Consider the following 24403-nt stretch of genomic DNA (forward strand, 5'->3'; position numbering starts at 1 on the left):
ACCTGTGCGCCTAACGCATCTTTTGGAACAAAAATTAATATAAGACCCTGTCTTATTTTCGAGGATACAGGGATTGTAATAATTTTTCATTTGAAAAAGCAGGCAAGGTTGCAAACCTCACCTCGCTCCCTCTCGTCTTTACGCTCCTGGTTGCTGTCAGAATCGGGCTCGGGCTCGGGCACCACCAGGGCTTTCCGTTCCGACAGGAGGTCTCCAAGGCCTTGGTCCAAGTCGTAGCGTTTCAAAATGATGCGGATGTTTTCATCAAACTGAAAGGAGAGAGAGACCCTCCGGTTCATTTAACCAGCGGAAAAAAAACATTAAGGAAACGGGACGGCAAAAGGGTCAATTTGGGGGCAAACCTGGCTCCAGTAGCGATTGACGATCAGCAGGGAGGCGTCGTCCGTGGCCTGCCGCCGCTCCAACTTCTCAATATGTTCCCGCAGCTCGTCCTCAATAGCCTGTCGCTGGTCCAGCATCTCTGCCAGCTTGCGGTTCTTGGTTTGTAGGGTGCGAATGTCCAGCTCTTCCTGCAATCGCATCAAGATTATTATGTCTAGCTCTTCCTGCAATCGCATCAAGATTATCCTTACTGAGATGATAAACCTGAGTCTGGGTTGTACCTCTGGGGACTACAACTGGAGACTCCCATAGCTGATGTGTTGTTGAAGGCTTCTGGTTCTGGTGGGTTTTCCGGGCTGTGTGGCCGTGGTCTGGTAGATCTTGTTCCTAATGTTTTGCCTGCATCAGTGGCTGGTGAAGATGCCAACCACAGATGCAGGCGAAACGTTAGGAACAAGATCCACCAGACCACGGCCACACAGTCCGGAAAACCCACCAGATCCCATAACTGAATTTCCCTCCAACGTAACTAAATATGCTCCATATTAAAATCTAATTAGTCAGGGGAAAGAATTTTAACCGTGCTAAATGTCTAATGTGCAAGGATATGTACGTATAGGTTAGTCAATAATATAATCTCTTATTTGCATCTGAGACACAGAAAGAACTAAGCTTCCAACCTCAGAAAGAACTAGTGTTCAAGCTCAGGCTTCAAATTATCCAAATGGTCAGTGGTGCTTACCCTACATTACTAGAGTTAATACAAGATTCAATACAATATCACACCCCCGTTACAGATGGGGAATTAATCCTATCAGTTGATTCTCCAGGGTGTGGTGAAAGAGGGACAGAAAAAAAATACAAACTGTTGAGGAGACACCGCCAAGCTTAATGGTCTCCACAGTGGTCCCCGAGTCTTCAACCCCAGCTTTCTTCTCCGGCGGCCCCGAGGGGCTGGACTCTGCTGCTATTCGTTTGTTCCCAATCCCAGACATGGTGACTTGACCGGCTGGAGACTTCCACTCCTTCAAGTGGGGCCTGAAAGAGACAGAATCTTACTTTGCTGTTGCTGCTTCTCTCCTTTCTGTGAAAATAAAAACTAACCACGATTCAGCTAAATCAATTTGGCCACGCTGGCAGGGGCTGGTGGGAATCATAGTCCATGAACTTCTGGGGCGCCAGAGTTAGACACCCCTGGGCTAAATAATCTTGACTGCTATAATATAAATATATATATAGGTCTACACAAACATATAAAGGTCTACACAAAATATATTGACTTGCGCACTATGTCATGGTGTTAATGTCTCTTTAAACTCAAAGACACAACATCTCAGCCTTTAAAAAACTCTGTTTGCATTTTACTTAGTCATGGTACGCATTATCAAAAAGTATAAGGTCACAAAATAAAGAAAATGAATCTGTGTGTGTTTGTGTATGTGTGTATCAGCACCTGGATTCATGCCGGTCAAAATCGGGGTCTTATATGGTTCGTGAGCAACTGTTTCTCAGTTGATCTCAAACTCACAATTTCTGGGCCAATATTTGAAAAGATTTTTTTGTGAGCCTTCTTCAGCAAACCTGGTGCCTAAAGGGTCAGCATATTAAACAGAAATCTAACAAACCAGAAAAGAGCCACCACCAGCTCCTTAAGCAGGTAATGGAAATGGTATCTCTTTCTCTCCAGCTGAGATCATATTCAGCCTGAATAAAAAACAAACAACCAGACAACAGAAAGAGAACTAACAGCAGGGACCCGAACAGACCCTGTTTGGCAAGACATACAGCAGCACAGGATAAAGAACTTAACTCCAGTTTTCCAGAAACACCAGAAAACATTTGAGAGAGCAGCAGTAGCGTAGTGGCTAAGAGCAGGTGCACTCTGATCTGGAGGAACCAGGTTTGATTCTCCGCTCTGCCGCTTGAGTTGTAGAGGCTTATCTGGGGAATTCAGTTTAGCCTGTGCACTCCAACACACGCCAGCTGGGTGACTTTGGGCTAGTCACAGCTTTTCAGAGCTCTCTCAGCCCCACCCACCTCCCAGGGTGTTTGTTGTGAGGGGGGAAGGGCAAGGAGATTATAAGCCCCTTTGAGTCTCCTGCAGGAGAGAAAAGGGGGATATAAATCCAAACTCTTCTTCTTCTAAACTGGGGATTCCCAAAGTGGGCGGTACTCCCCCACTGGCGTGGTGGAAACATTAAGGAGGTGGTAAGGAATTTTGATGTGATAGGGGTGGCGCAAAATTTTGGGCCAGTAGGGGGACGGCACAGGGTTTCCTGGGGCAGCTGGCAAGAAAAAGGTATTCGGTGAGTTTTAAAGGGAAAGCAGCCACACTCTCCTCATATCATTCCCAGGGTGGGAGGGGGAGCCAAAGCTAAGAGCCAGCAAAGGCACCTTTATTACTCAATTTCTGTGCCCCATTTACAAGTTTCTCTCAAAAAGACCCTGCACTGTGAAAAAGTCAAAATGTACTTTATTGCCTTCCCAACTTCATATTTACTACTGTGCAGTCACCCAGCTTCTTGCCAAACTGAGAAGTAGGTTGAAAATTACTGAATGTGGCAATATAAGACTTCTTAATGCCTTGCAGTCTGGTGAGAAGGTGAGACCCCTGGACCAAAGCACCTCCATTCCATTAAAACGGTGAAGACATTAAAACTGTGAAGGCAGACATACCCTTTCAACAGCTGAATAAATTGGTTTACTTTTACTGGAAAACGTGATTTGTGAAATCGATGTTCGATTTGTGAAATACATGTGTGTGGTTACAGTGTTAGAAGTTGTTTTGAATTTGCAGTTAGACCTAATACCAAGAAAGAAGTGTGTGTTCACATGTTGGGGGGCGGGGGGGGGGGCATTATGGTGTGGTCTGGGAGCCAAGGGGGCAGTAGCCTGAAAAAGCTGGGGGACCACTGTTCTAAAGCAATGACACCAGATACTGACTATCTTAAAACTGAACACTGGCTGAAGAACTTGACAGACCACCATCAAAATAATACAGAACATATATCAACAGAGAAAACAGGTAATTCCCAAGAAATTCAGCATCAATATTCAGAATATAAATAAATTCAACCGGCGGGTAGCTCTTCGGTTTTTAAGAAGTTCTGCCCTTCTCTCCCCCGCCCCTCAATTTTTCCTCGCTTTCTCTTCTGTAGGAATGGTACTTCTCAAGAGGAAAAGAGGCAGTATTGTGCAGCAGCTAGTGTCAGGCTAGGTCTGGGGAACCCCAGGCTGGGAAGCAACTCTCTACACACAAACCCCCCCACATGAAGCTGTATGACTGTCCTCCTAACCTACCTTGCAGGGTTGTCGCAAGAAGTGATGCGCGTTTTCCAAAAATATATGAACTGGACGTTGTTCCAGGGCTGCCAAGAGTTCACTCTGATCTACCACAAGATATTTTAGGAAGCTTCACTGCTCCCCCTTCCTTTCCCCTTTCCCCTCATTACAACCTCACAGTTTGCTTCAGGCTCCTGCCCAGAATTGCCCTCCCTCCATACTCACCAGCAACCCAGCCAGGCCTAAGGCAGACGACGACCGTCGCCGAAGCAAGCCGTCATCGGACGCGCCGTGGCGTGAACCAATCAGCTTCGCGTTCTCTCTGCCCGTAGTACACATGGCAGCCAGCCGGGCGTTTTTCTCAGGCAACGCGAAGCGCCTTTGCCCTCATCAAGCATGGCTGCCGAGTTTTGCGGGCCACAGGCGAGACACTAGGGACGCTCTGCCCTTAGCTAAGATGGCCTCCAAATCCCGTTCAGGCTTGCAAGCGGAAGCTGATGTCAGCCAGAAGACGATGGCTGCCATCTACCCTCGCTCGCCTCGGTAGTCTAGCATCCGACTTTTATCAGCAATCCATTTCTATATAAATACGTTTACTCTGAATACATTTATTCATTTAATTACATTTTTACTCCGTCAATCTCCGAAAGGACTCAGGTCGGCTTACAAGTAAAAAAAATATACAAACAATACAATAATATAAATAATATAAAAATTGGGATACTAGGCAGATTTCCCACTTGCGCGCTGGCCTCCCTATTCCTTGGTGAATTCTAATTGCCCCTGTAGCCATTATTTTTAAGGAAACCTAATGCACAGCCGTTTCTCCAAGAGGGTCACCAAACTCACTTCCTTTAAACTCAAATGATTCAGCTTATGGGAAATAGACAAGCAATTTTAAAAAATGGTGTGGGAAGAAACTCCGGTTAAAATTATCTCACAAAAGTGTTATGAGTTTGCTGGGTTATTGATTTGCTTGCTTGTTGCGTGGTAATAAAACTAACCATCTGTGCAGTAGGTAAATGTCTTCTTTGAAAATAGCAAAAAGTTTGCGTCCCTTAAAGACAGGCACGTGTCTAGTGTTAAAATCTACCACAGTAAACCTGTTTGTGGTAGGGTCCCACTGAGTCTTGTTCTATTTGCTGTGAAACTCCCTACTCAGCCTGGGGTTAGCATGTCACTATGGTACAGCCTCCAGGTAAGACCAGAATTCCCCGGTATTCCAGGTCCCAGACCTCCAGAGACCAGTTCCCCTGTAAAAAATAGATGCTTTGGAGGATCCACTCTATGGCACTGTACCATACGGAGGTCCCTGTTTTTCTCACGATCCATCTCCAAACCTCCTGGAGTTTCCCAACCTGAATCTGGCCACCCTACCCCCTCATCCCCCATTGGTGGCCAGAGGGGATCTGACAACCTCAATTATGAAATTAATGTTTTGCAAATCTTTTTGCAACAGGACATGTCTCTGGATCACATGGGAGTGGTTTCTTTGTCAGAACGTACAAGCCGCAAGGCCAGATCAGACGGCAAGACTCTTCTCTAGTCTAGCATTCTACTTCCATGATTCATCCATTGATCTATCTCCTAGATGTCTCTGAGAAGCTCATATTCAGAACATGAATGCAACTGCTACCTCCTCTGTTTGACCAAAGCATCTGGTAGTCAGCTCTATGGCTATAAGCTTTGTTTTGAGCATTAATCTACATTTCAGAATGTATGTAAACCCTTTCTTGAAATATGAAACACTCACCTGCACTGAGAAGTAGAATGCAGAAAAAGTGGAGCTAATCCAGGCTTTCTTCAGGGTGAATTTGAATGTATTGAGGCACTGAGGTTCATTGGACCCCAGTAATAAATATTTGTAGCTTACTCTTTTATATACTTGTGTTTTTCATCTGCCGCCATTTACTCAGTTGTGATCTCTTTCGCAGTGAGTGACCATTCCCCCAAGGTTTCTTTGTACACAACCCACAAGATTTCCCCTCTCCAGAACTCAGCACACTCTCACTGCCTGCAATCCCTGCAGTTTCCCAAACAGGTAAACTGCAACTTTTAGCAGTCCCTGCGAAGGAGATCACTGCACATGGGGCTCCTTCGGGGTTTTCTGCTCCTACCCGCCTTCCCTTACTCTCTTGGGACCAGCAAAGCAGCCTGAAGGGGTTTCTTCTTTTTTATTTACTGGTATAAATACCGCTAAAAAGAAAAAAAAAGGCAGCAGACAACACAGAAAGAAGAAAGTGGCAGGCTAGCTTCAGCTGGGGATGCTTTTCAGCAGGAGGATCCCCAGTTTAAACTGAAAACCGCTGGGAAAACGCACTGCTTACCACGAGGTAAGCAATACATGCACAATAGGCCTGTGTTTAAATGGATTTTATTGCTTGTTCGGCGTTACTGAAAGGTATATGCTGTTAAGAGTTAACTGTTTTGTTTTTGTTATTTGTAGATAAGGTCAACACTTGCCTTCTCATACCAGGTACAGAGTTGGGAAACCAGCTCAGAGCGTTGTTTGCTTGAGTTTGTTTGTGGGTAATGTGGTGCTAACCACTCCGAGTCGACTTTGAGAAGCAACAAGTTTCACAAGCAACAATTGCTCCTTCCCCGGTGACCTTGGCTGGAGCCTTATCTTCTACTTCTCCAGAAGCCGGTTCACCCGCTGGTCTTGAAGAGATGGCTGCTTGCCATCTGTTCTTGTTCTATGGGCACTCTGCAGATTCCTGGAGTATTGCTCTGCTTTGCTTTTAGATTTGACTTAGGCCCCTTCCGCACATGCAGAATAATGCACTTTCAATCCACTTCCAATGCACTTCATACCTTTGCAGAATAGCAAAATTCACCTGCAAATAGTTGTGAAAGTGGATCGAAAGTGGATTATTCTGCATGTGTGGAAGGGGCCTCAGTCTCCATGATGGGCAAGAAAAGACAGTGTTCACTTGATGAACAAACTGACTCTTTGTCAAAGCAATGTAACCGTAATTGGTTTATTCAACTTTTAATAAATTTGATGTTTTAAATTGTGAGCAGGCATGTCTAAATTGTCTTCAGTTTAAATTGTCTTCAGTTTCACCTTACACCGCATCCCTTGATTTAGCCGTTGGTGCATCTAGTTGGTGCATCTAGTTGGGTTCCTTCATCTTGATTTAGGACAGATTTTAGCATAATTTGATAGCTGAATCTGTACAGTCTTTGTATCCCAAAACCAGCAATATTTATGGTGGCGAGAAGTTAGCTGGGAGCAGGTGCCGGACGTTTGTCAGGTCCCCCGTCCCCCCCAGCAATTCTTCCCTCTTCCTTAGAAGTCTGGATCCTATTTGCAGAGTAGGGTTGCTAATGTCAAGATTGGAGCTCTCCCAGAATAGCATCTAACCTCCAGATATCAGAGGTCAGTTCTCATGAAGGAAATAGCAGCTTCGGACGGCGGGCCCTATGGTGTCACATCATTGTCCCCAAGTCCCCAGGAATTTCCCAAGCTGGAGTCAGCAACCCTAACTCAGGGGCTGGCTGAATCTTCCCAGCCAGTCTACAAGAGAAAGACCACCTAATGAGCCTATAGAAAGCAAAAGTCAGTGGGCATCATCTTAGTTCCAACTGTGCCAACCAGAGGTCATCAGGAAAGGGATTCTGAAAGCAATCATGGAGGGTGAAGTTTTGCACTCGTTGCCAAACTTCAGTCTCTTGAGTAGATTCCCACCCTTTCCGGACCAGCTGGAAGCCAGATTTGGGAGTGGGGGCTGCAAAATATGCTAAGGCTAAAGTTGCGAAACCATGGCTGGCGAGAAGACAGGCCCGAAATTCAGTAAGCCCCCCCCCCCCCCAATACCACTGAAAAGGTCAATGACACCTGGAAAAGGACCGCTTCCTGTGAGGGTGATAAGGGCGATGAAGGGAGAATGGGATAAGGAAGAGAAGGAGAAAGAGAGAGAAATGAGGAGCTGCGACTGATTCAGTGAGTCCTAAATAACATGTGCAGGAGGAGCAGCAGTGGCGTAGTGGTGAAGAGCAGGCGTACTCTAATCTGGAGGAACAGGGTTCAATTCCCCGCTCTGCCGCCTGAGCTGGGGAGGCTTATCTGGGGAATTCAGATTAGCCTGTTCACTCCATCACACGCCAGTTGGGTGACCTTGGGCTAGTCACAGTTCTTCTGAGCTCTCTCAGCCCCACCCACCTCAGAGGGTGTTTGTTGTGAGGGGGCGGGGAGGGAAGGGAGTCTGTAAGCCCCTTTGAGTCTCCTACAGGACAGAAAGGGGGGATATAAATCCAGCTCTTCTTTCCTGCCAGGCCAGTCTAGTCATGAGAAAGCAGGCTGTTCAGCTTTGCCTTCTTGGCCAGCCCGGGGAAGCCCCATGCGTCCTCCTCCTTAAGTGGCTCGCCATGCCACTAGCCCTCTTGGCTACTCCCCAGCACCCAATCCCAGCCCGACGAGAGAGGCTCGCCTTCCTGGTGCATCCCCTTTGCAAGCATCGGTCACATGCTCGGCTCTCGTGTGGCTTTTAATCTCATCCAGGCTTCCTGCGAGAGACAGAGAGGGAGGGAGGGAAAGAGAGAGCAACGGGTCGGGGAGACCGATAAGGGACGAACCCGCCCGCCCGGCACGGAGTGAGACCGGGGCACGCTCCGACGCACGGCCCAAGCAAGCTCGGGTTGCATCCGGATCGCTTGGCGAGGTCTGGTGCGGATTGCAAACGGCTCGCCCTGCGCCTGCCGCGTTTCTTTTCCTCCCCGTGCAAAGGTGGCTTTTTTGCAGGTACGTGAAGGCGAGCGCGCTGGGGGAGAGGGCTTCCTTTCCGGACCTTGCTTGCAACCAATTGCAACCATTTGGCCCAGGGGGGAAGCGTTGCTCGGGGGAGATGGTTAGCCCCGAGGTTCCCTCCTCTAAAGAGTAGCAAAGCTGTTTGCAGGGCTGGCGGCCGGGGCGGGCACCCGCGTGGTCCTGCAAGCCTCCACCCCACCCACCCCCTTCAAATCATGGGTCATTCAGACCGCACGACAACAAGCGGCCGTTGGGGGCCTGGCTGTGCGGTCAGAGGTTGGGCTGCAAGCTGGGAAAGCGGCGAGGTTTGCAGTTTGCCAAGCAGCGTTGGTGGTTTCTGCACAGCTCAGATATAGCCGGCCGAAGAAGCTGTTTTTCCAAGCACTTTGCACAGGCCTCTTCCCCAAAACGGGCCCGGCCTGTTATCTTTCCCCTGGACCCGGGCAGTCGCTAACCTCGCCATCTTTTCGGAGGAACCGAAGCAGGAGCTGCAGCCAGCCGGACTCGGTTTGCAATCGCTTCCCGGAAGGGTGAAATCTCCAGTGCAAAGGCAAACGGGGGACCCGGGTTCACTAATAACGTGTTTCGCATGTTATTAGGGGCTCAGTCCGCACAGCAGATTGATAACGCTCTAAATGAACTCCTGTTCTCTTTTTATAAACGGGGAAACGATTTCTTTTATAATGATTACAACGCGTTGTAAATATGTCGTGCAGAATCCCCCAGGGTGCTGTGCATAAACCACCGTTGGGAGTCGAGAAAGGGAACCTGTGTTTCCCTCCGGCTCGCCTTCCTTGCCACCCGCAGCAGAGGTTCAAGATCCTGACAGCTCTCAGAGACCTCTCTGAAAACCCTGAAGACACCTGCTTAAGGATGCTCCTTGCATCTCCTCGAGGTACCCACCCAGTTGTGCCAAAGCTTTATCTATCTGCCCCTTTGGAAACACCAGGGTGCCTACACCAGTTGGCAGGAGATCAGTGTAAACGGGTCTGCCCCATTTAGTTCTAGGGAGCAAGGGGTGTTGTTCTTGCCCTAACGGGAGTCGACCTTCTATTTCTTGGATGCTGCCATTAAATTGGGTGTTTCTTCCAAGTGGGATACCTTTGACATGTTTGTTTGTCTGTCTGTCTGTTTGTCTGTCTGTTTGTTTGTTTATTTGTTTATTTATTAGGCTTGCCCAACCCCCAAAGGGCTCTGGGCGGTGTACAGTGAGACATAAAACAAATACAATATAAGATCTCATAAATTCAATATAGCGATAAAACATTAAAAGTTGTGGCTGTTTCTCAGATAGTAACCTTGAATAGGGTATTTGTCAGCTAGTAGTTGTCTCTCCCTATATACACACTACCACTTCACCTGGGAACGTACCTGTAATCCCATAAAATCTCCTGAGAGAGGTTCCCGGATCCTTAACCTGCTGTTATTTCCCTAAAAGAAGGAAGAGAGAATTAAGCATTTTTTAAAAACACAATTGTAATAATTCCCCTCTTAAAAATCATATCAAAGACAAGACTATTTTAGGTTGCAGTGCCAAACAACTTACTGGAAAATAAATCCCCATTACACCTGGGTGGGGCTTACTTTACAGTACACCTGGCTAGGATAAAGCTGTAAAGCCTTGAGCCTGTATGATATCAGGTGGTAGTTGAGGCTTCGAGCATAAGGTTTGCATATTTAATTGCCTCTTACATCCTGGATAGCCCTTCGGCTACGATCCAAATCTCTTCTAGATTCTCGAGGAAGCTGGCGAGATCCAGTCCTTGCTGGAACGTGGCTGAGAGACCACCAAGGAAGTCCAAGGTTGCTATACAAAGGCAGGCAACAGCAAACCATCTCTGTCATGTCTTGTATTGGGTCACCATAAATTGTCTTCAGCTTGATGGGAAAAAATGCTTTGAATTGGTGCATCCTAGGAACACTAAGGCCCCTTCCGCCCGTGCAGAATAATGCACTTTCAATCCACTTTCAGTGCACTTTGCAGCCGTGCGGAATAGCAAAATCCACTTGCAAACAGTTGTGAAAGTGGATTGAACGTGCATTATTCTGCACGTGTGGAAAGGGCCGCTGTGACACTCGGGTTCCAACTTTTCCGTGGCTGCACTGTAGCTATTAGGACAGGGTCCCTGGATTTCCAGTGAGGCACCGAAACACAGCTGTTGGGGAATCTGGGCCACAGGGGGGAAGTATGTAAAAAAAATTGTTCTCATATTTATCATTTTAATGTTTTAAATGATGTGGGTTTGATTGGATTTGATTTTACTGTTGGATCCTGGAGAAAGGTAGGCTTGTGTGTGTGTTTATAGATATTTTTATTTATTTATTTATTTATTAATTCGGCTTTTATACCGCCCGATCCCCGAAGGGCTCCGGGCGGTGAACAGCAAGGATTCAGAGACAACAGGAGCAAAACACATATACAATATAAAGACATAAGCTCCATCTCATGTCAGCACTAAAATAACCTAAAACCAGCGGAAACAAATTAATACATAAAAGCATAAAAGCAGGCGTCCAACCTCAAATTTAAAACCTACCCCCAGAAAAAAAGGGGGGACGGTAGGCCCCTCAATATGAGGGGACCCTGATGTAACAGCCCTGAAAACCAGAGGGCAATAAGAAGGGGAGCAGTAGGGGGCACCCATATCAGCCGCCAGACACTCCAAAGTGCCCGGTGGAACAACACAGTCTTACAGAGCTCCCGCGGAACTTCACCCAGGTCCCAAGCAGGGCCCGGACAGTTGGAGGAAGCAGGTGTTCCACCAGGCCGGGAGCCAGTGCTGTAAAAGTCCTGGCCCGCGTGGAGGCCAGCACGCGATCATAGAGGGGCCAGGGATCACCAGTAAATTGGCCTCTGCTGATCGCAGTGCCCGAGTAGGGATATATGGGGTGATGCGGGTCCCGGAAGGTGCACGAGGGTCCCAGGCCGCTGCGAAGGCCTTTAAAGGTCAAAACCCACACCTTTTGAAGATGATTCGGGAATTCGGACTGGAAGCCAGTGCAGCTGGCGCCCAACACAGGCTGAATATGATGATCTCTAAAGGCGCCTCCTGTGAGCGAGACGAGCCACGATGCCTGGACCAGCTTTAACTTCCGAATCAAACGCTAAGCGCGGGAAGCTGCCCGCGTAAAGTTTGAAGTTACAAATAGGCTCCAGCCTGGAGGTGACCGCTGCATGGATCAGCAGTGAGAAGCTGGCCAGGTCCATTTACTTGGGAGAGAAAGGGGGCCAGCCGCCCGGGCTCATGGCGAAGATGCTGGAAAAAACGCGAGTCCGGGTATGTAAGGGCCTACCTGGGTCTCCATAGAAAGAGATGAATCCAGGTGGACTCCCCCCCAGACTGCTGGATCGCCGAGGAGGAGAACCTGGCGTCAATGAGACCCCCTCCCCACACCGGGCGCTGGGAAATCCCCAGCCTCTCCCTCATGCCAGCCCAGCCAGAGGACCTCCGCCTTTCGAAGTGCGGATTCAGTTGCAGCCTGCTCTGTTTCAACCAACCAGCTACCGCCTCCAAACAATGCTGGAGAGCCACAGGGGCGCGCTATCGCCCCTCCATCAACAGAATGAGCTGAGTGTCATCCGCATACTGATGACAAATCAGCTCCAAAGCTCCGCACCAGCTGGAACAAGTGGTCGTATATAGATAAAGTTGAAATAACGAAGCGGGGATAACAGGTGCCCCCCTGAGGTGTACTTCCTCGCGAATGAAGCCGGGCACCACCGGGAGGCTTCATCCTCAAGCATCCTCACTTGCTGGCTCCGGCCCCGGAGAAACGAGGCAATCCACTGAAGGACAGTGCCCCGCACCCCAGAGGCGGCCAGGCGGTTGGTCAAAGGTCGCGGATCGACCATATCAAACGCCGCGTAAGATCTAACAAAACCAGCAGCGCCGATCCGCCTCGATCAAGCTGTATACGGAGCGCATCCGTGATGGCGACGAGAGCAGTCTCCGCCCCATGCCCAGCACGGAAGCCGGACTGGAAGGGATCGAAAGCCGATGTGTCATCCAGGAAACCCTGAAGCTGCTCCAGCACCACTCTCTCAATTACCTTCCCCAGAAATGAAAGATTCGAGACGGGGCAGTAATTGGCCAGATCCCCCGGATCTAATGATGGTCTTTTTAAGAGTGGGCGGACCACTGCCTCCTTCAACCCATCCGGAAAGACTCCTTGCTCAAGGGAGCCATTGATGATATTCAACAGATGGAGTCGTAGCTCCGCCCGGCAGGACTTAATAAGCCAGGAGGGGCACAGATCCAGAGGACAGGTAGTAGGTCTAACAGCAGCCAAGGCCCTGTCAACAGCGGCATCGGAGAGCAGGGAGAACTGGGCCAAACTTGGGCCCCAAGACGGCAAGGGAGCCTGCAGTTCGCTAATTGTAGACAACGTGGCAGGAAGGTCCTGGCGGAGCGACGTGACTTTATCTGCAAAGCTCATAAAAGCCTCACAGCCAACAGCCAATCGATGATTTGTGGACCTTCTGATAAGGAGGTCAAAGACCGAATTATACGAAATAATTGTGCCGGGCGGGAGCTAGCAGACGCAAGAGAGGAGGAAAAGAAAGCTCTCTTTGTTCCTTCGTTGCCATCTCATAGGCCTTCATAAACGCCCTATAAGATGTTCGCGCCGCGTCGTCACGAGATTTCCTCCACACACGCTCTAGTCGTCTAAGCTTCTGCTTTCATATGGCGCAGCTCCTCGGTATACCAGGGAGCCTGCCGAATACCGGGGGCTTAAGAGGACGCTGGGATAATCTCGATGGCATTGGAGAGCCGGGAATTCCAGTCCTCCACCTGCTCATCGAGTGTGCCAACGGGTTCAGGGTCCCGTAGAGCATTCAGGAAACCAAGTGGATCCATAAGTCTCCGCTGGCTGGCATAAATCAGCCCCTCGCCTAGACGGGGTTGGCGACAAGTCCATCCGAAGCTTCAGGGCATAATGGTCGGACCATGGCACTCTATCTGTAGAGGATACGACCATATCAACCCCTAACCCAAAGACCAAATCCAGCTGTGGTCGGCCTCATGAGTGGGGCCAGAGTTTACCAGGGAGAGGCCCAGTGTCGCCATGGATGACAATTCCAGGTCCACAGTCGCTGTACATGAGGTGGCGTCAGCATGGACATTGAAGTCCCCAGGACAATAAGCCTGGGAACCGTAATGCCCAGTCCGCCACCACCTCCAGCAGCCGTGGCAGGCAGTCCCTTTGCGCGCTAGGCGCATCGGTACACCAAGAGGACTGCCATCCTCTCCGCGGCCAACCACTCTAGGCCGACACACTCCATGCCAGCGATCTCTGGGACAGGGGCAGCCCTGAAGGGAATGGAATCCCGGATGAACAATGCCACGCCTCCCCCCCGGCCCTGTGTTCGCGGATCGGTGGAAACATCGCCAAACCCGGTGGCGCGGTTTAGCCAGCCTAAGGCGACGGTCTCACCCTCGCGCACCTAAGTTTCTGCTGTGTGATACAAGCCAGGTCCATCTGCTGGGCTTCGAGATAGTCGCGAAGCACAGTGGTTTTATTGTTAATGGACCTGGCATTGATCAACACCAGAGACGAAGCAGAGTAACCCTGAACCCCATCACCGCCGTCCCTAGGGATAGGTCGGAGGTCAGAAGGCGAACGAGCATAGCCATATCTCATTCGTCTTCTATCATATGGCCCCCGCCTACCGCTATATCTACCCCGTCCCATCAACACCGGGATCCCCAGCCCCAATTCAGGTGCCCCCATTGCTCAACCGCCCACCCCAAACTCTATAGCCTCAACCACTTCCACAATAGTGGACCCAGCCCCACCACTAGGCAGCTAAGCACTATTCTAATTTCTTAATCCTATTTACAGAATTTACAGAAATAAACTATGCCCATGCAGGTGTACAGAGTGCAGAATACAAATACAAATACAATACCTTTAATGGCATATAAAGTGCAGAATGCCCGCACAAGATCTTTGCAGGAGTCTAAAGTGGTAGAATAGGAGCCCCGTGGTACACAGTGGTAAGCGGCAGTAGCACAGTCAAACCTCTGCTTATTCAGTCCTGGTGAAAGTCGGTTCCAGGTAGCCAGCTCAAGGTTGACTCAGCCTTCCATCCTTCCAAGGTCAGTATAATGAGTACCCAGCTTGCTGGGGGTAAAGTGTAAACAACTGGGAAAGGCAATAACCAATCCCAGTATAGGAAGTCTGCTTACAAAGGAGCAGCAGTGGCGTACGAGGTTAAGAGCTCGTGTATCTAATCTGGAGGAACCGGGTTTGATTCCCCGCTCTGCCGCCTGAGCTGTGGAGGCTTATCTGGGGAATTCAGATTAGCCTGTACACTCCCACACATGCCAGCTGGGTGACCTTGGGCTAGTCACAGCTTCTCGGAGCTCTCTCAACCCCACCTACCTCACAGGGTGTTTGCTGTGATGGGGGAAGGGCAAGGAGATTGTAAGCCCCTTTGAGTCTCCTGCAGGAGAGAAAGGGGGGATATAAATCCAAAGTGGTGTTCTTCTTCTTAGGTCACAGGGGTCTGCAACATGCCGCTTTAAGAAGATTTAAGTTGCGTGGCGTGACGGAAAGATTTAGGTTGCGAGGGGGGACGGATAAACCTCAACCAGAATTGGCCAATTGGCCATGCTGGCAGGGGCTAATAGGATGTGACATCACCCCATGGGTCAGTGGTTCTTGCACAGGGGGACTACCTTTATTTTTATGGTGTTAGGAATCATGGGGTATGACATGGGAGGGGTGTTTGGAATCAGCACCCTGCAGGCTGAAGCTGGGCTCCTGAGCATCAATTCTTCCCAGAGTATGGAAATTTGCTACCTGCGTCCCGGTCCACCCAGCACTGTTTTATCTCAGTGTTGCCCAGCCTTTTGAAACTGGGCCACGGCTGTTGGGAGGCCTGCCTCACATGCAGCTTTAAGAAGATTTAAGTTGCGTGGCATGACGGGAAGATTTAGGTTGCGAGGGGGGACTGATAAGCCTCAGCCAGAATTCCCCATTCTGAACGCCGTCAGATTTTTCTCGGCACTGTGACCCATTTCAGAGCAAAGCATAATCCCTCGGGCAGAGGTTGGGTTATCTGTACGTGAGTCGAAGACTGGATGTCTGCCCAAAACTCAGGATCTGCTAACAGAGGGTGCGTCCTCAATGAAACCAATTAAGAGTGGAAACAATGTTGCCATGTGTGAAGGTAGGGCATCCTGACAGGTAAATTTCCCACCTCCCTTATACCCAAAGGCTAATTCTGCTAAGATCTTCTTTTATTTGCTGCTGGTCAGATATGCGAGTGTTCATCTGAACCAGCTTGGCAAGCTGAGGTTATCTCTCTCTCTTTCAGTTGTATCTCAGATAAACTTTGAAACAGTGTAGAATACCTGCACAAATTCTTTGCAGGAGCCGGGGGGAGGGGGGGTAGAACAAATAGGAGCAGCAGTGGCGTAGTGGTTAAGAGCAGGTGTACTCTAATCTGGAGGAACCGGGTGTGATTCCCTGCTCTGCCGCTTGAGCTGTGGAGATTTATCTGGGGGATTCAGATTAGCCTGTGCACTCCCACACACGCCAGCTGGTTGACCTTGGGCTAGTCCCAGTTCTTCTGAGCTCTCTCAGCCCCACCCACCTCACAGGGTGTTTGTTGTGAGGGGGGAAGGGCAAAGAGATTGTAAGCCCCTTTGAGTCTCCTACAGGAGAGAAAGGGGGGATATAAATACAAACTCTTCTTCTTCTATTTAACAAATCAATGGTAGGGAAATAGGATAGGATATATTGGGAGGGAAACAGTTGTATATACAAATATATACAAATATATACAAACAGTTGTATATACAAATATATACAAATATGGAGTTGTTTTCAAAGTTGAGCACGGATGGTGTTTGGCTGATTGTTACCGTTTCAGTTGATCTCAGAGTTCTTAGACTTTCCAGCTGTTTCACAGGTTTAGCCCATTCAGAGGTCCACGTGTTAACTTTGATGCCTGTAAAGTCTGCAGAAAGAAGTATTCTCCCTAAAAGTTAATTCTCTTTCTTGGCTAGAGTAAGGTTCCTTCCCCCCCCCCCCCATATTGCTGTCCTTCCAGAGGTCTTTCACAGACCGTATACATATCTGTTCTCTCTGGATCTGAGCTGAACTTTTCAAAATCTTGTATCTGACTCTTAAACTCTACCCACTCCCAGCTGCCACTCACACGCTCAGGCTCTGCAAGGGCTCAACACTTCAGGAGGAGGCCTTTCTGCCTCTACCTGCTGCTTAGGTTTGTCACAAGCCCCGTCTCCTAGCTCATTGCTCCAGGTGAGGTTTCCAACCTCTCCTAGGCAACTGGGGATGTTTGTGGTTTACAGTATACTAACATACCGTATATACTCGCGTATAAGTCGACCCGCATATAAGTCGAGGCACCTAATTTTACCACAAAAAACTGGGAAAACTTATTGACTCGCGTATAAGTTGAGGGTGGGAAATGCAGCAGCTGCTGGTAAATTTCAAAAATAAAAATAGATGCCAATAAAATTACATCAATTGAGGCATCAGTAGGTTAAATGTTTTTGAATATTTATTTCAAAGAAAAACAGTAAACTGGCTCTGTAAGTGGAAAAGAGGGTCAACAATAACTTTAAAAGTACAAAAACCTTAGCTCAACCAGCAACCAAGCTAAAACACAAGAGTTAAAAATCCTTCCAAAAAGTGGGATTCCTCATCATCATCTGTATTGTCCCAAATGTAACCCAAACTTCTAGATTTTAAGAGGGATATTATCAGAAATGAAAAATCTACTATTAGCTTCCTTAATTTGTAAAACAATGGGGGGATGGGGCATCCCTTTACAGGGGAATCAATAACTTTGGATCCCCTGACCCAAACTTCACTCAAACCTGGGCTGGTATCATAAAGCAGACTCTCCTGAATAGATGCCACTCTACAGGTTTGGTGAAGTTTGGTTCAGAGGGTCCAAAGTTATGCAGACTCCTCAAAGGAGTGGGTAGCTCCTATCTTACTAATAGCTAGAAGCCCCATTGAAAAGTCAATGGGGAATGGGGGCACCTCCCTAGGGGGTCCGTGCAGAACTTTGAATTACCCCCCTGAACCAAACTTTACCAAACTTGGCTGGTATCATCAGTCTGCTGAGGGTACCCTGAAATTTTGGTGCCGCTAGCATAAAAACTGCGCCCCCTGCTGGCCGGCAAAGTAAAAATACAAAAATCTTTTTAATGACCCACATATAAGTCGAGGGGAGCTTTTTCAGCATTAAAAATGTGCTGAAATATCCGACTTATACATGAGTATATACGGTACCTTTACCTTGTATTAATCTTAGCAGGTTACATTGTAAATGTCATTAATCATATACAATTACATCCAGTAAGCAATTCATATAAGCCGTAAAATACTTCTTTTATGACATTTCATTTACCTTCGCTTTAGGTTGACTCATTCACTCTTAGCATGGGTTAAATATTTTTTCATTTAATTTTTTCTTTTCATTTCTAATTTATACCCCGCCCTATCCCCAAAGGGCTCGGGGCGGCTAACAATATGGTAAAACAAAATACAATTATAGTAGAATAAATAGTAATGAAACAATGAGATACATTAAAACTAAAAATAAGGAGCAAAATTACAGAAAGTGACTTAAACATATCAAATCTAACAGATCAAAGATAACCACAACAGCAGCACTATAACAACATCTCAGTGCATATTATCATGAAATCCATCCTATAGCAATACATCCTATATAGCAACACATCAATAAACCAGTGCATTAACAATAATACAATAACAATATATTAGCATGTTAGAAATATCAATAAAAGAGAACCAGTTCTTAATGTCATTTATTTTATAAAATATAGTCCAATCGTGTGGTGCTACATATTAGATAAAGAAGTTCCAAATAATTTCAGAAATGAAACACAAGTAAAACAAACTCAGACACATGTAAAATAGTAATAGTGAAACATTTGGTTCTGTTCTTGTCCCTGCCTTTTCAAAAGTACAGTTGATATGGATGATGAGAACCTATGTTAAGCTCTGGGTGGTGCAGCGTCGCGTATTTCTTAGGCCCCTTCCGCACACGCAAAATAATGCATTTTCAAACCACTTTCACAACTGTTTGCAAGTGGATTTTGCCATTCCACACAGCTTCAAAGAGCACTGAAAGCAGTTTCAAAGTGCATTATTCTGCATGTGCAAAATGAGCCTTATATTTTGGTAACTCCAACAGGGAGAATGGTCGTTGTCATGTGCTGGTGAATTGCTGGTGTATCACCCAAGACGTTGTTGCGTATCACCTTTGACAAGGGTGTCATGAGTTCACCATCACTGGTTTGGAATCCCCTGTATCAATTTTGTGCAGAGTGAAATCTGCCAGGGACATCAGAGGAAATGGACTGATTTCTAATACTGCTTGAATTTACCATGGCTGATCTTGGTTAGGGTTGGCTATAAGTATACCTCACGCACAATGCTTCCATTTGTTACGTCACTCCAGCTCCCTAATTCTAAGTCGCCTTTTTCCCTTCTGTGATCATAAAGACCAAATTACCCCCGTCACAATATGGTTTTAGTGTATTAACATGGTGCAGTTTACATTGCCCCTCTTTTGGATCTACATTTACCACATAGTTCGCTTTTGACTCTTGGCTGACCTCTTGAAAAGTTCTTCCCAGTCAACTTCCACCTTGTGCTTCCGACCCAGTTTTAACACTCAGGCTTTTTTCCTCGCGATTTTGGGCCAAAAGCGGCAACCTGGGGGCGGCAAAAGAAAAGCGGCGTCCTTCCAGGTCAGCCGCTTCGCGACAGGTGGCGCCAAGGCTGAAACGCAGCGAAAGCAGCACCGCCCAGGCTCACAACTTCCCTTCCCTCAGGGCGGCGTTGTAAGGCTGCCCTCAAAAACACCTTCGTTTAAAGGGTAGTTTTGAGTAAACAGCGTGAAATTTCAATGATGCGCGCGAACAACACCGCCGGCCGAACATACGCTGTTTCCCCGTCCCTCTCCCACTTTACCTTCGTCGCCCGTCATTCGCCCTGCGCTGTCCTTTTTCCTAAGACCCTCCCTCGCTGTCCTCCAACCCCTGGGGGGGGGAGGGCAGCGTGGGCGGGCTTTAGGAGGCCAGCAGGGCTTAATGACAGCTTAATGCAGGTAAGTGGGAGAGGGACGGCTATAATGCGGCCGCGTGCGGAGCCGCTTCTCTCTCTGCGCCAGCGGCACCTCTGCTGGGGCCGCCGCCAGACGCTTAGCGTCGCGAACGGCCTCCACCCCCACGCCAGCAGAATTCTTGCCAGTGTGAGGGCGCATAGAGGCCCGTGCAGAAAGGGCCTAAGACTTGGTCTGCTGCCTTGAAATGTCTTTCTCTCACCTTTGCATCACACCAAATCTTTTGCTGGGAACATTGCATGTTGTATATAGTGGCAGCTTGCAGCCCTTGAAGATTCTCTTGAAGCCCTTGCAGGTAGGTGATGCTCTCGTCTCGATGGATTCTCTTCCAAACCATGCCTCCTTCAGGATGTCGCGTGGTCCTCTCAGGAGTTCAAATGGGCCAGAGCTGGGACTCTCTTGTAGCACTTCTCAGTCGGCAATTGGTCCCAAGCATTTAGGTGCCTCACTGCATAGGTCTTTAGCATATGATGGAGTGTACGTTGAAATGCTCAAAGGACTGGACCTAATGATGTTGTCGAGGAATCTTAGCAACTCCTGATCCCCAGTGCTTCAGAGGCGAAGCTAAACGACATAGATACCTGCCATCTGAAAACCCATACTTGATGCAGGAGGAGCAAAATTTTAAAATGCTGCTTGTTTGCTTCTCTGTCGCTCTCCAAGTTTTATTTTTTAAGGAATGGCTGAGCCAAAATAGTGTGTGGGGGGGTGGGGTGGGGGGAACAGACCTGGAAATACAGGCTTTTAAGAACTCCTTTTGTATTCCCAAGCAGGTGTATGTTCTCTCCGGCACTCTCTTGATGGGACCTGGAGATTTCCCTCACAGAGATCAGCTCCTTCCCCTTGAAGAAAATAAAATGCTTTTGGAGAAGGGTAACTCTCCTAAGGCTGTGTATGTCTGGGGGTGTCACAACTTTGAGCTGGGCCCCTCCATGCCGGGGCTGAAAGTGTTGGGCAGCTGGAGCTACTTTTGGGGGAAGGAAGAGAGTTCTAAACAGGACCCTTCTCTAGCCCTTTCCCCACTTCAAAAGTGGAAGTGGAGGGGACCCCCGCTCCGTGTTCAGTCCGCGGTTTCAAAAAGGTGTACTTCCAACCAGGATCCGAAATGATGCGCGCTGAGGGGTGGGAGGAGCGGCAGAATCAGGGCGACTGCGTTGTCGCTGCTGGTGTAGTGGGGAGTGCTGCAGGACCCCGGGGTATTTGCCGTGAGGAGCGCGCATCTAATGGTGGGTGGGGAATCGACCTCTGTCTCTGCCTCCCCCCAGAGCCAAAAAAGGGACCGCCTGCTTTCTGGGCCAGAGGTTTGACTGCAATCCAGGTAATTATAGTTGCCGGAACAGTAGCAGGAACAGCATCAAAACTCTTTCAAGTACATTTGCATCATTCCCATGGTTGTATACCTGTATTATTTGATAGTGCGTGTTTGCCGTCTTAAACTATGCTGGAAAGAAACATTTACAAGCATCCATCAAACTCAGAGTCTCATTTCCCAATAACTTTCTTTCTTTCCTTGCATATAATTGAGTGCCATCCATGACATGTAGATCAGGAGATGCATCCAGCATTCTGACTTAATTCAAAATCCAGTTCTTTATGTGTGTGTGGGGGGGAGAGGGGAGCAAATCTGAGTGAAAGCAATATTTACTCAAATAAGAGCTTGCAGAGGGGTCGTGAGGCTAACCTGCAAATTGGGAAACTCTCAGTTTAAGGCTCATTCCGCACATGCAGAATAATGCACTTTCAAACTGCTTTCATTGCTCTTTGAAGCTGTGCGGAATGGCAAAATCCACTTGCAAACAGTTGTGAAAGTGGTTTGAAAACGCATTATTTTGCGTGTGCGGAAGGGGCCTAAATGTCCCCTCTGCTGTAAACTTACTAGGTGGCTTTAGACCTAAACTACGACCCCTTCCGCATAGTAAATGTATAGCAGGTTGCAATTGGGATAAAGTAACCCGCTTTCCTGATCTCACAATCGCATGCATCCGTGGAATTGGAGCCCATGGAAACAATACGGGTTGCTGTTGCGCCTTCTTACAGATGCACATCTATTTTTTCAATTTATTTACCTACCACCGATGCGTGGCTGTACAGGCAGGCAAAAATGAACCTCCACAGCCAGGCTGATGTCTCATGGTACTACAATACCATGACGCCACTTATATTTTCATCCCTTTGCTAAATATTGTTTAACTGTTGCTGCTGTTAATGTTTTAAAGTTGTATTGTTGCTTTTATCTGTTGTACACCGCCCAGAGCCCTTCGAGGATGGGGCGGTATAAAAGCTGCAGAAATAAATAAATAAAATAAATCTACACCTGCGGAGCTGTGCAGATGTAAGCCATGAACTTTTAAAAAAGGAAAGTCCAGCAAATAAAACACCTCTTGCTGGGCCATTCACTTGCAAGGGATTTTTCAAAAGACTCGCAAATAGCGTGATTGGCAGGGCTGATGGTGGTCTCCTTTCCCTTGTCTGGAGCGGATGGCTCAGTTGTCCATTGGCTGAAACCACCCCCCTGTATTGTATAAGGTCCTGCAAGAGTACACAGTGAAGTATAGCTTTCCGGAAGCAGTTGCTAGTGGCTGCCAACACTGCTACACTATAGAAGAATGTAATACACTGGACTGGGTTTTGAAGCCAAAACCAGACTTGGTGACTTTATTCTGTTTTACCATTTCTGGGTTCACCATACGTAAAGGCATATCTCAAAGCAATTTGGACGACCTTTTCCATGTATTTTATGGAGCTTTACATATGTGTTGAGGTATTTATATGCCACCTTCTCTCATGGCTCAAGACTTCATTTAAATAATTTATTTATTTTAATTTAAATAATTATAATAATTAAGCTTAATTTAAATAATTATAATAATTAAGCTTAATTTAAATAATTATAATAATTTTAATATAAATAGTTATAATAATTTTAATATAAATAATTGTAATAATTTTAATATAAATAATTGTAATAATATAAATAATTATAATAATTTTAATATAAATAATTATAATAATATAATAATATAATAATAATGAATTCTAATTAAATAATTTAAATTCTAAATAAATTAAAAACTGCAAATTACTGAGATGCTATCAGTCTGTACTCCATGAAAAGACCTGGCAAATAAAATGGGCTCGTTTCTACACTTTTAAAGGCACGGAATAAGGAAAGACTGCCATGCTGTGGGCCACTTAGGATCCGGCCCTTGCAACAATTTTTAAATGGCTAAATTCTCTAAGGTTGCATCAGTCACCACAAGGGCATCCCATAATGGCTATTGTGCCCATTTTGTCCCATAATGGCTATTGTACCCAGTTTGTGCCCAGGCTGCTTTTCTATAGTGAAAGCTGTCAAAACAGCTACTTGCTACTAACGATATGTAGTAAGGTAATAGCAGTGCATAATTGTTTGTCTTCCTTTCTTTGCAGGTTTGAATCTCGCGACTGGCTCAATGGAAGATGAGGCCGTTCCTGCCCTCTTCCTTCCTCCCCCATTCCCAGAAGAAACGACGGAGTGAAAGACCTGGGGCATGAATCCACCGCAGCCGGTCCTTGCGCACAGCAGCCATGCTCCCACGACCTCTGCAGCCATGGGGGAGGCTGTGCCGTTGGTCCAACCCGTTTGTCCAGCTGCTCGCCTTGACCGTTGTGACCTTTGGCGTGCTGGCACCGTTGACTTGCGACCAGCTGCTCTACTCCTATTACTTCATTCGAAGCTGGTATCTGAACCCGATGAGCCAAGAGTTCGTAAAGCAGAACCAAGAGGACGGTCTGAGCGCCCTCCGTTACTTTGAGAGGCTGCAGACGCCAAATACGTCAGAAAGGCTGGGCAGCGAGGTCTTCCATCCGTGGTTGCTGATTACCATCATTACGGTGCAGAGGCCTCCCGAATTCCACTACGTCCTGCAGGTGGCGTCCCGTTTCCACCGCCTCCTCCAGGAATGTGGCCCGCCTTGCCGTCACCACCAGATCTTGCTCTGCAACGTGGAAACGGATCCCGGCAGCCACCAGGACGCCCAGCTGCTCTCCAATTTCATGGCCGTGGTGAACCACTATGGAGGCCACAAGAAGGTCGAGCCGGGAATGAACCAGTTTGAAAAGGAAAAGCAGGATTATACCTATTGTCTCGAGAAGTCGCTGCAGACCTACGACCCGGAGTACGTACTGCTGGTGGAAGATGACGCTGTTCCCGAGGAAGAGATATTTCCGGTCTTGCAGCATCTGTTGCAGACGCGGTTCTCCAAAGCGCACTTACGAGATGCCCTTTATGTGAAGCTCTACCATCCGGAGAGACTGCAGCGTTACATCAACCCAGAGCCCATGAGGATCCTCGAATGGCTCGGAGTGGGCATGTTCTTTGGGTCGCTGTTGGGCCTTGCCTATGCCTGGGCCTCCGGCCGCTCCAGCCTCGTTTGGCCGATTGTCCTGTTCTTTGCCGTGTACAGCATGCTGCTGGTGGAGTTGGTGGGACGCCACTACTTCTTGGAACTTCGCCGCCTGGCCCCTCCGCTCTACAACGTCGTGCCTGTCACAGAGTGCTGCACCCCCGCCATGCTGTTCTCTGCCTCTTCTGCCCGCCGTGCCTTGGGCTACCTGAAAGAACTGCGCTGCCGCCGGGGCTTTGCCAAAGATACCGCCCTTTACTCGCTCTTACGCGTGAGAGGGGAACGGGCATTTGTGGTGGAGCCCAATCTGGTCCGGCACGTGGGGATTTTTTCTAGCGTCAGGAGCTATAACAACCTCAAACTGCTCTGATGCTGGAAAGCTTACTCTGTGTGTGTGTGAGTGTGTGTGTGTGAGAGAAAGGCTGATTCTGCATGGGCCAAAAACAGCAGTGTGAAAATGGCGTAAAAGGGTTTAAAACAGTGGCTGATTCCGCATGGACCAAA

At 47.9% G+C, this 24403-nt stretch overlaps 2 protein-coding genes across 3 annotated transcripts in view; one reads left to right on the top strand and one right to left on the bottom strand.

The window, feature by feature from the left end:
• The window catches only part of RNF20 (ring finger protein 20), a 46721-nt gene extending 42836 nt beyond the window's left edge, over positions 1–3885 (bottom strand). The window contains exons 1-4 of one of the 2 annotated variants that reach the window (XM_048503436.1): positions 3850–3885; positions 1209–1380; positions 363–530; positions 122–269 (exon numbers count right to left, since the gene is read on the bottom strand). In XM_048503436.1, the coding sequence (XP_048359393.1) occupies positions 122–269; positions 363–530; positions 1209–1337 (445 nt within the window). In that variant the 5' untranslated portion in view covers positions 1338–1380; positions 3850–3885. The other variant, XM_048503435.1, reaches the window with a different exon arrangement.
• Positions 3886–7944: 4059 nt separating this feature from the next.
• PGAP4 (post-GPI attachment to proteins GalNAc transferase 4) lies at positions 7945–24403 on the top strand. The gene is made up of 2 exons (XM_048502707.1): positions 7945–8368; positions 22944–24403. Exon 2 carries the CDS (start codon positions 23082–23084, stop codon positions 24267–24269), a length of 1188 nt encoding a protein of 395 aa, XP_048358664.1. The 5' UTR covers positions 7945–8368; positions 22944–23081; the 3' UTR covers positions 24270–24403.

This window comes from Sphaerodactylus townsendi, linkage group LG07 (genome assembly GCF_021028975.2).
Source record: "Sphaerodactylus townsendi isolate TG3544 linkage group LG07, MPM_Stown_v2.3, whole genome shotgun sequence".
Lineage (NCBI taxonomy): Eukaryota > Metazoa > Chordata > Lepidosauria > Squamata > Sphaerodactylidae > Sphaerodactylus > Sphaerodactylus townsendi.

Bases quoted from the DNA above. Each gene is read 5' to 3' on its own strand.
- PGAP4 (XM_048502707.1), top strand. From the start codon at position 23,082: ATGCTCCCACGACCTCTGCAGCCATGGGGGAGGCTGTGCCGTTGGTCC.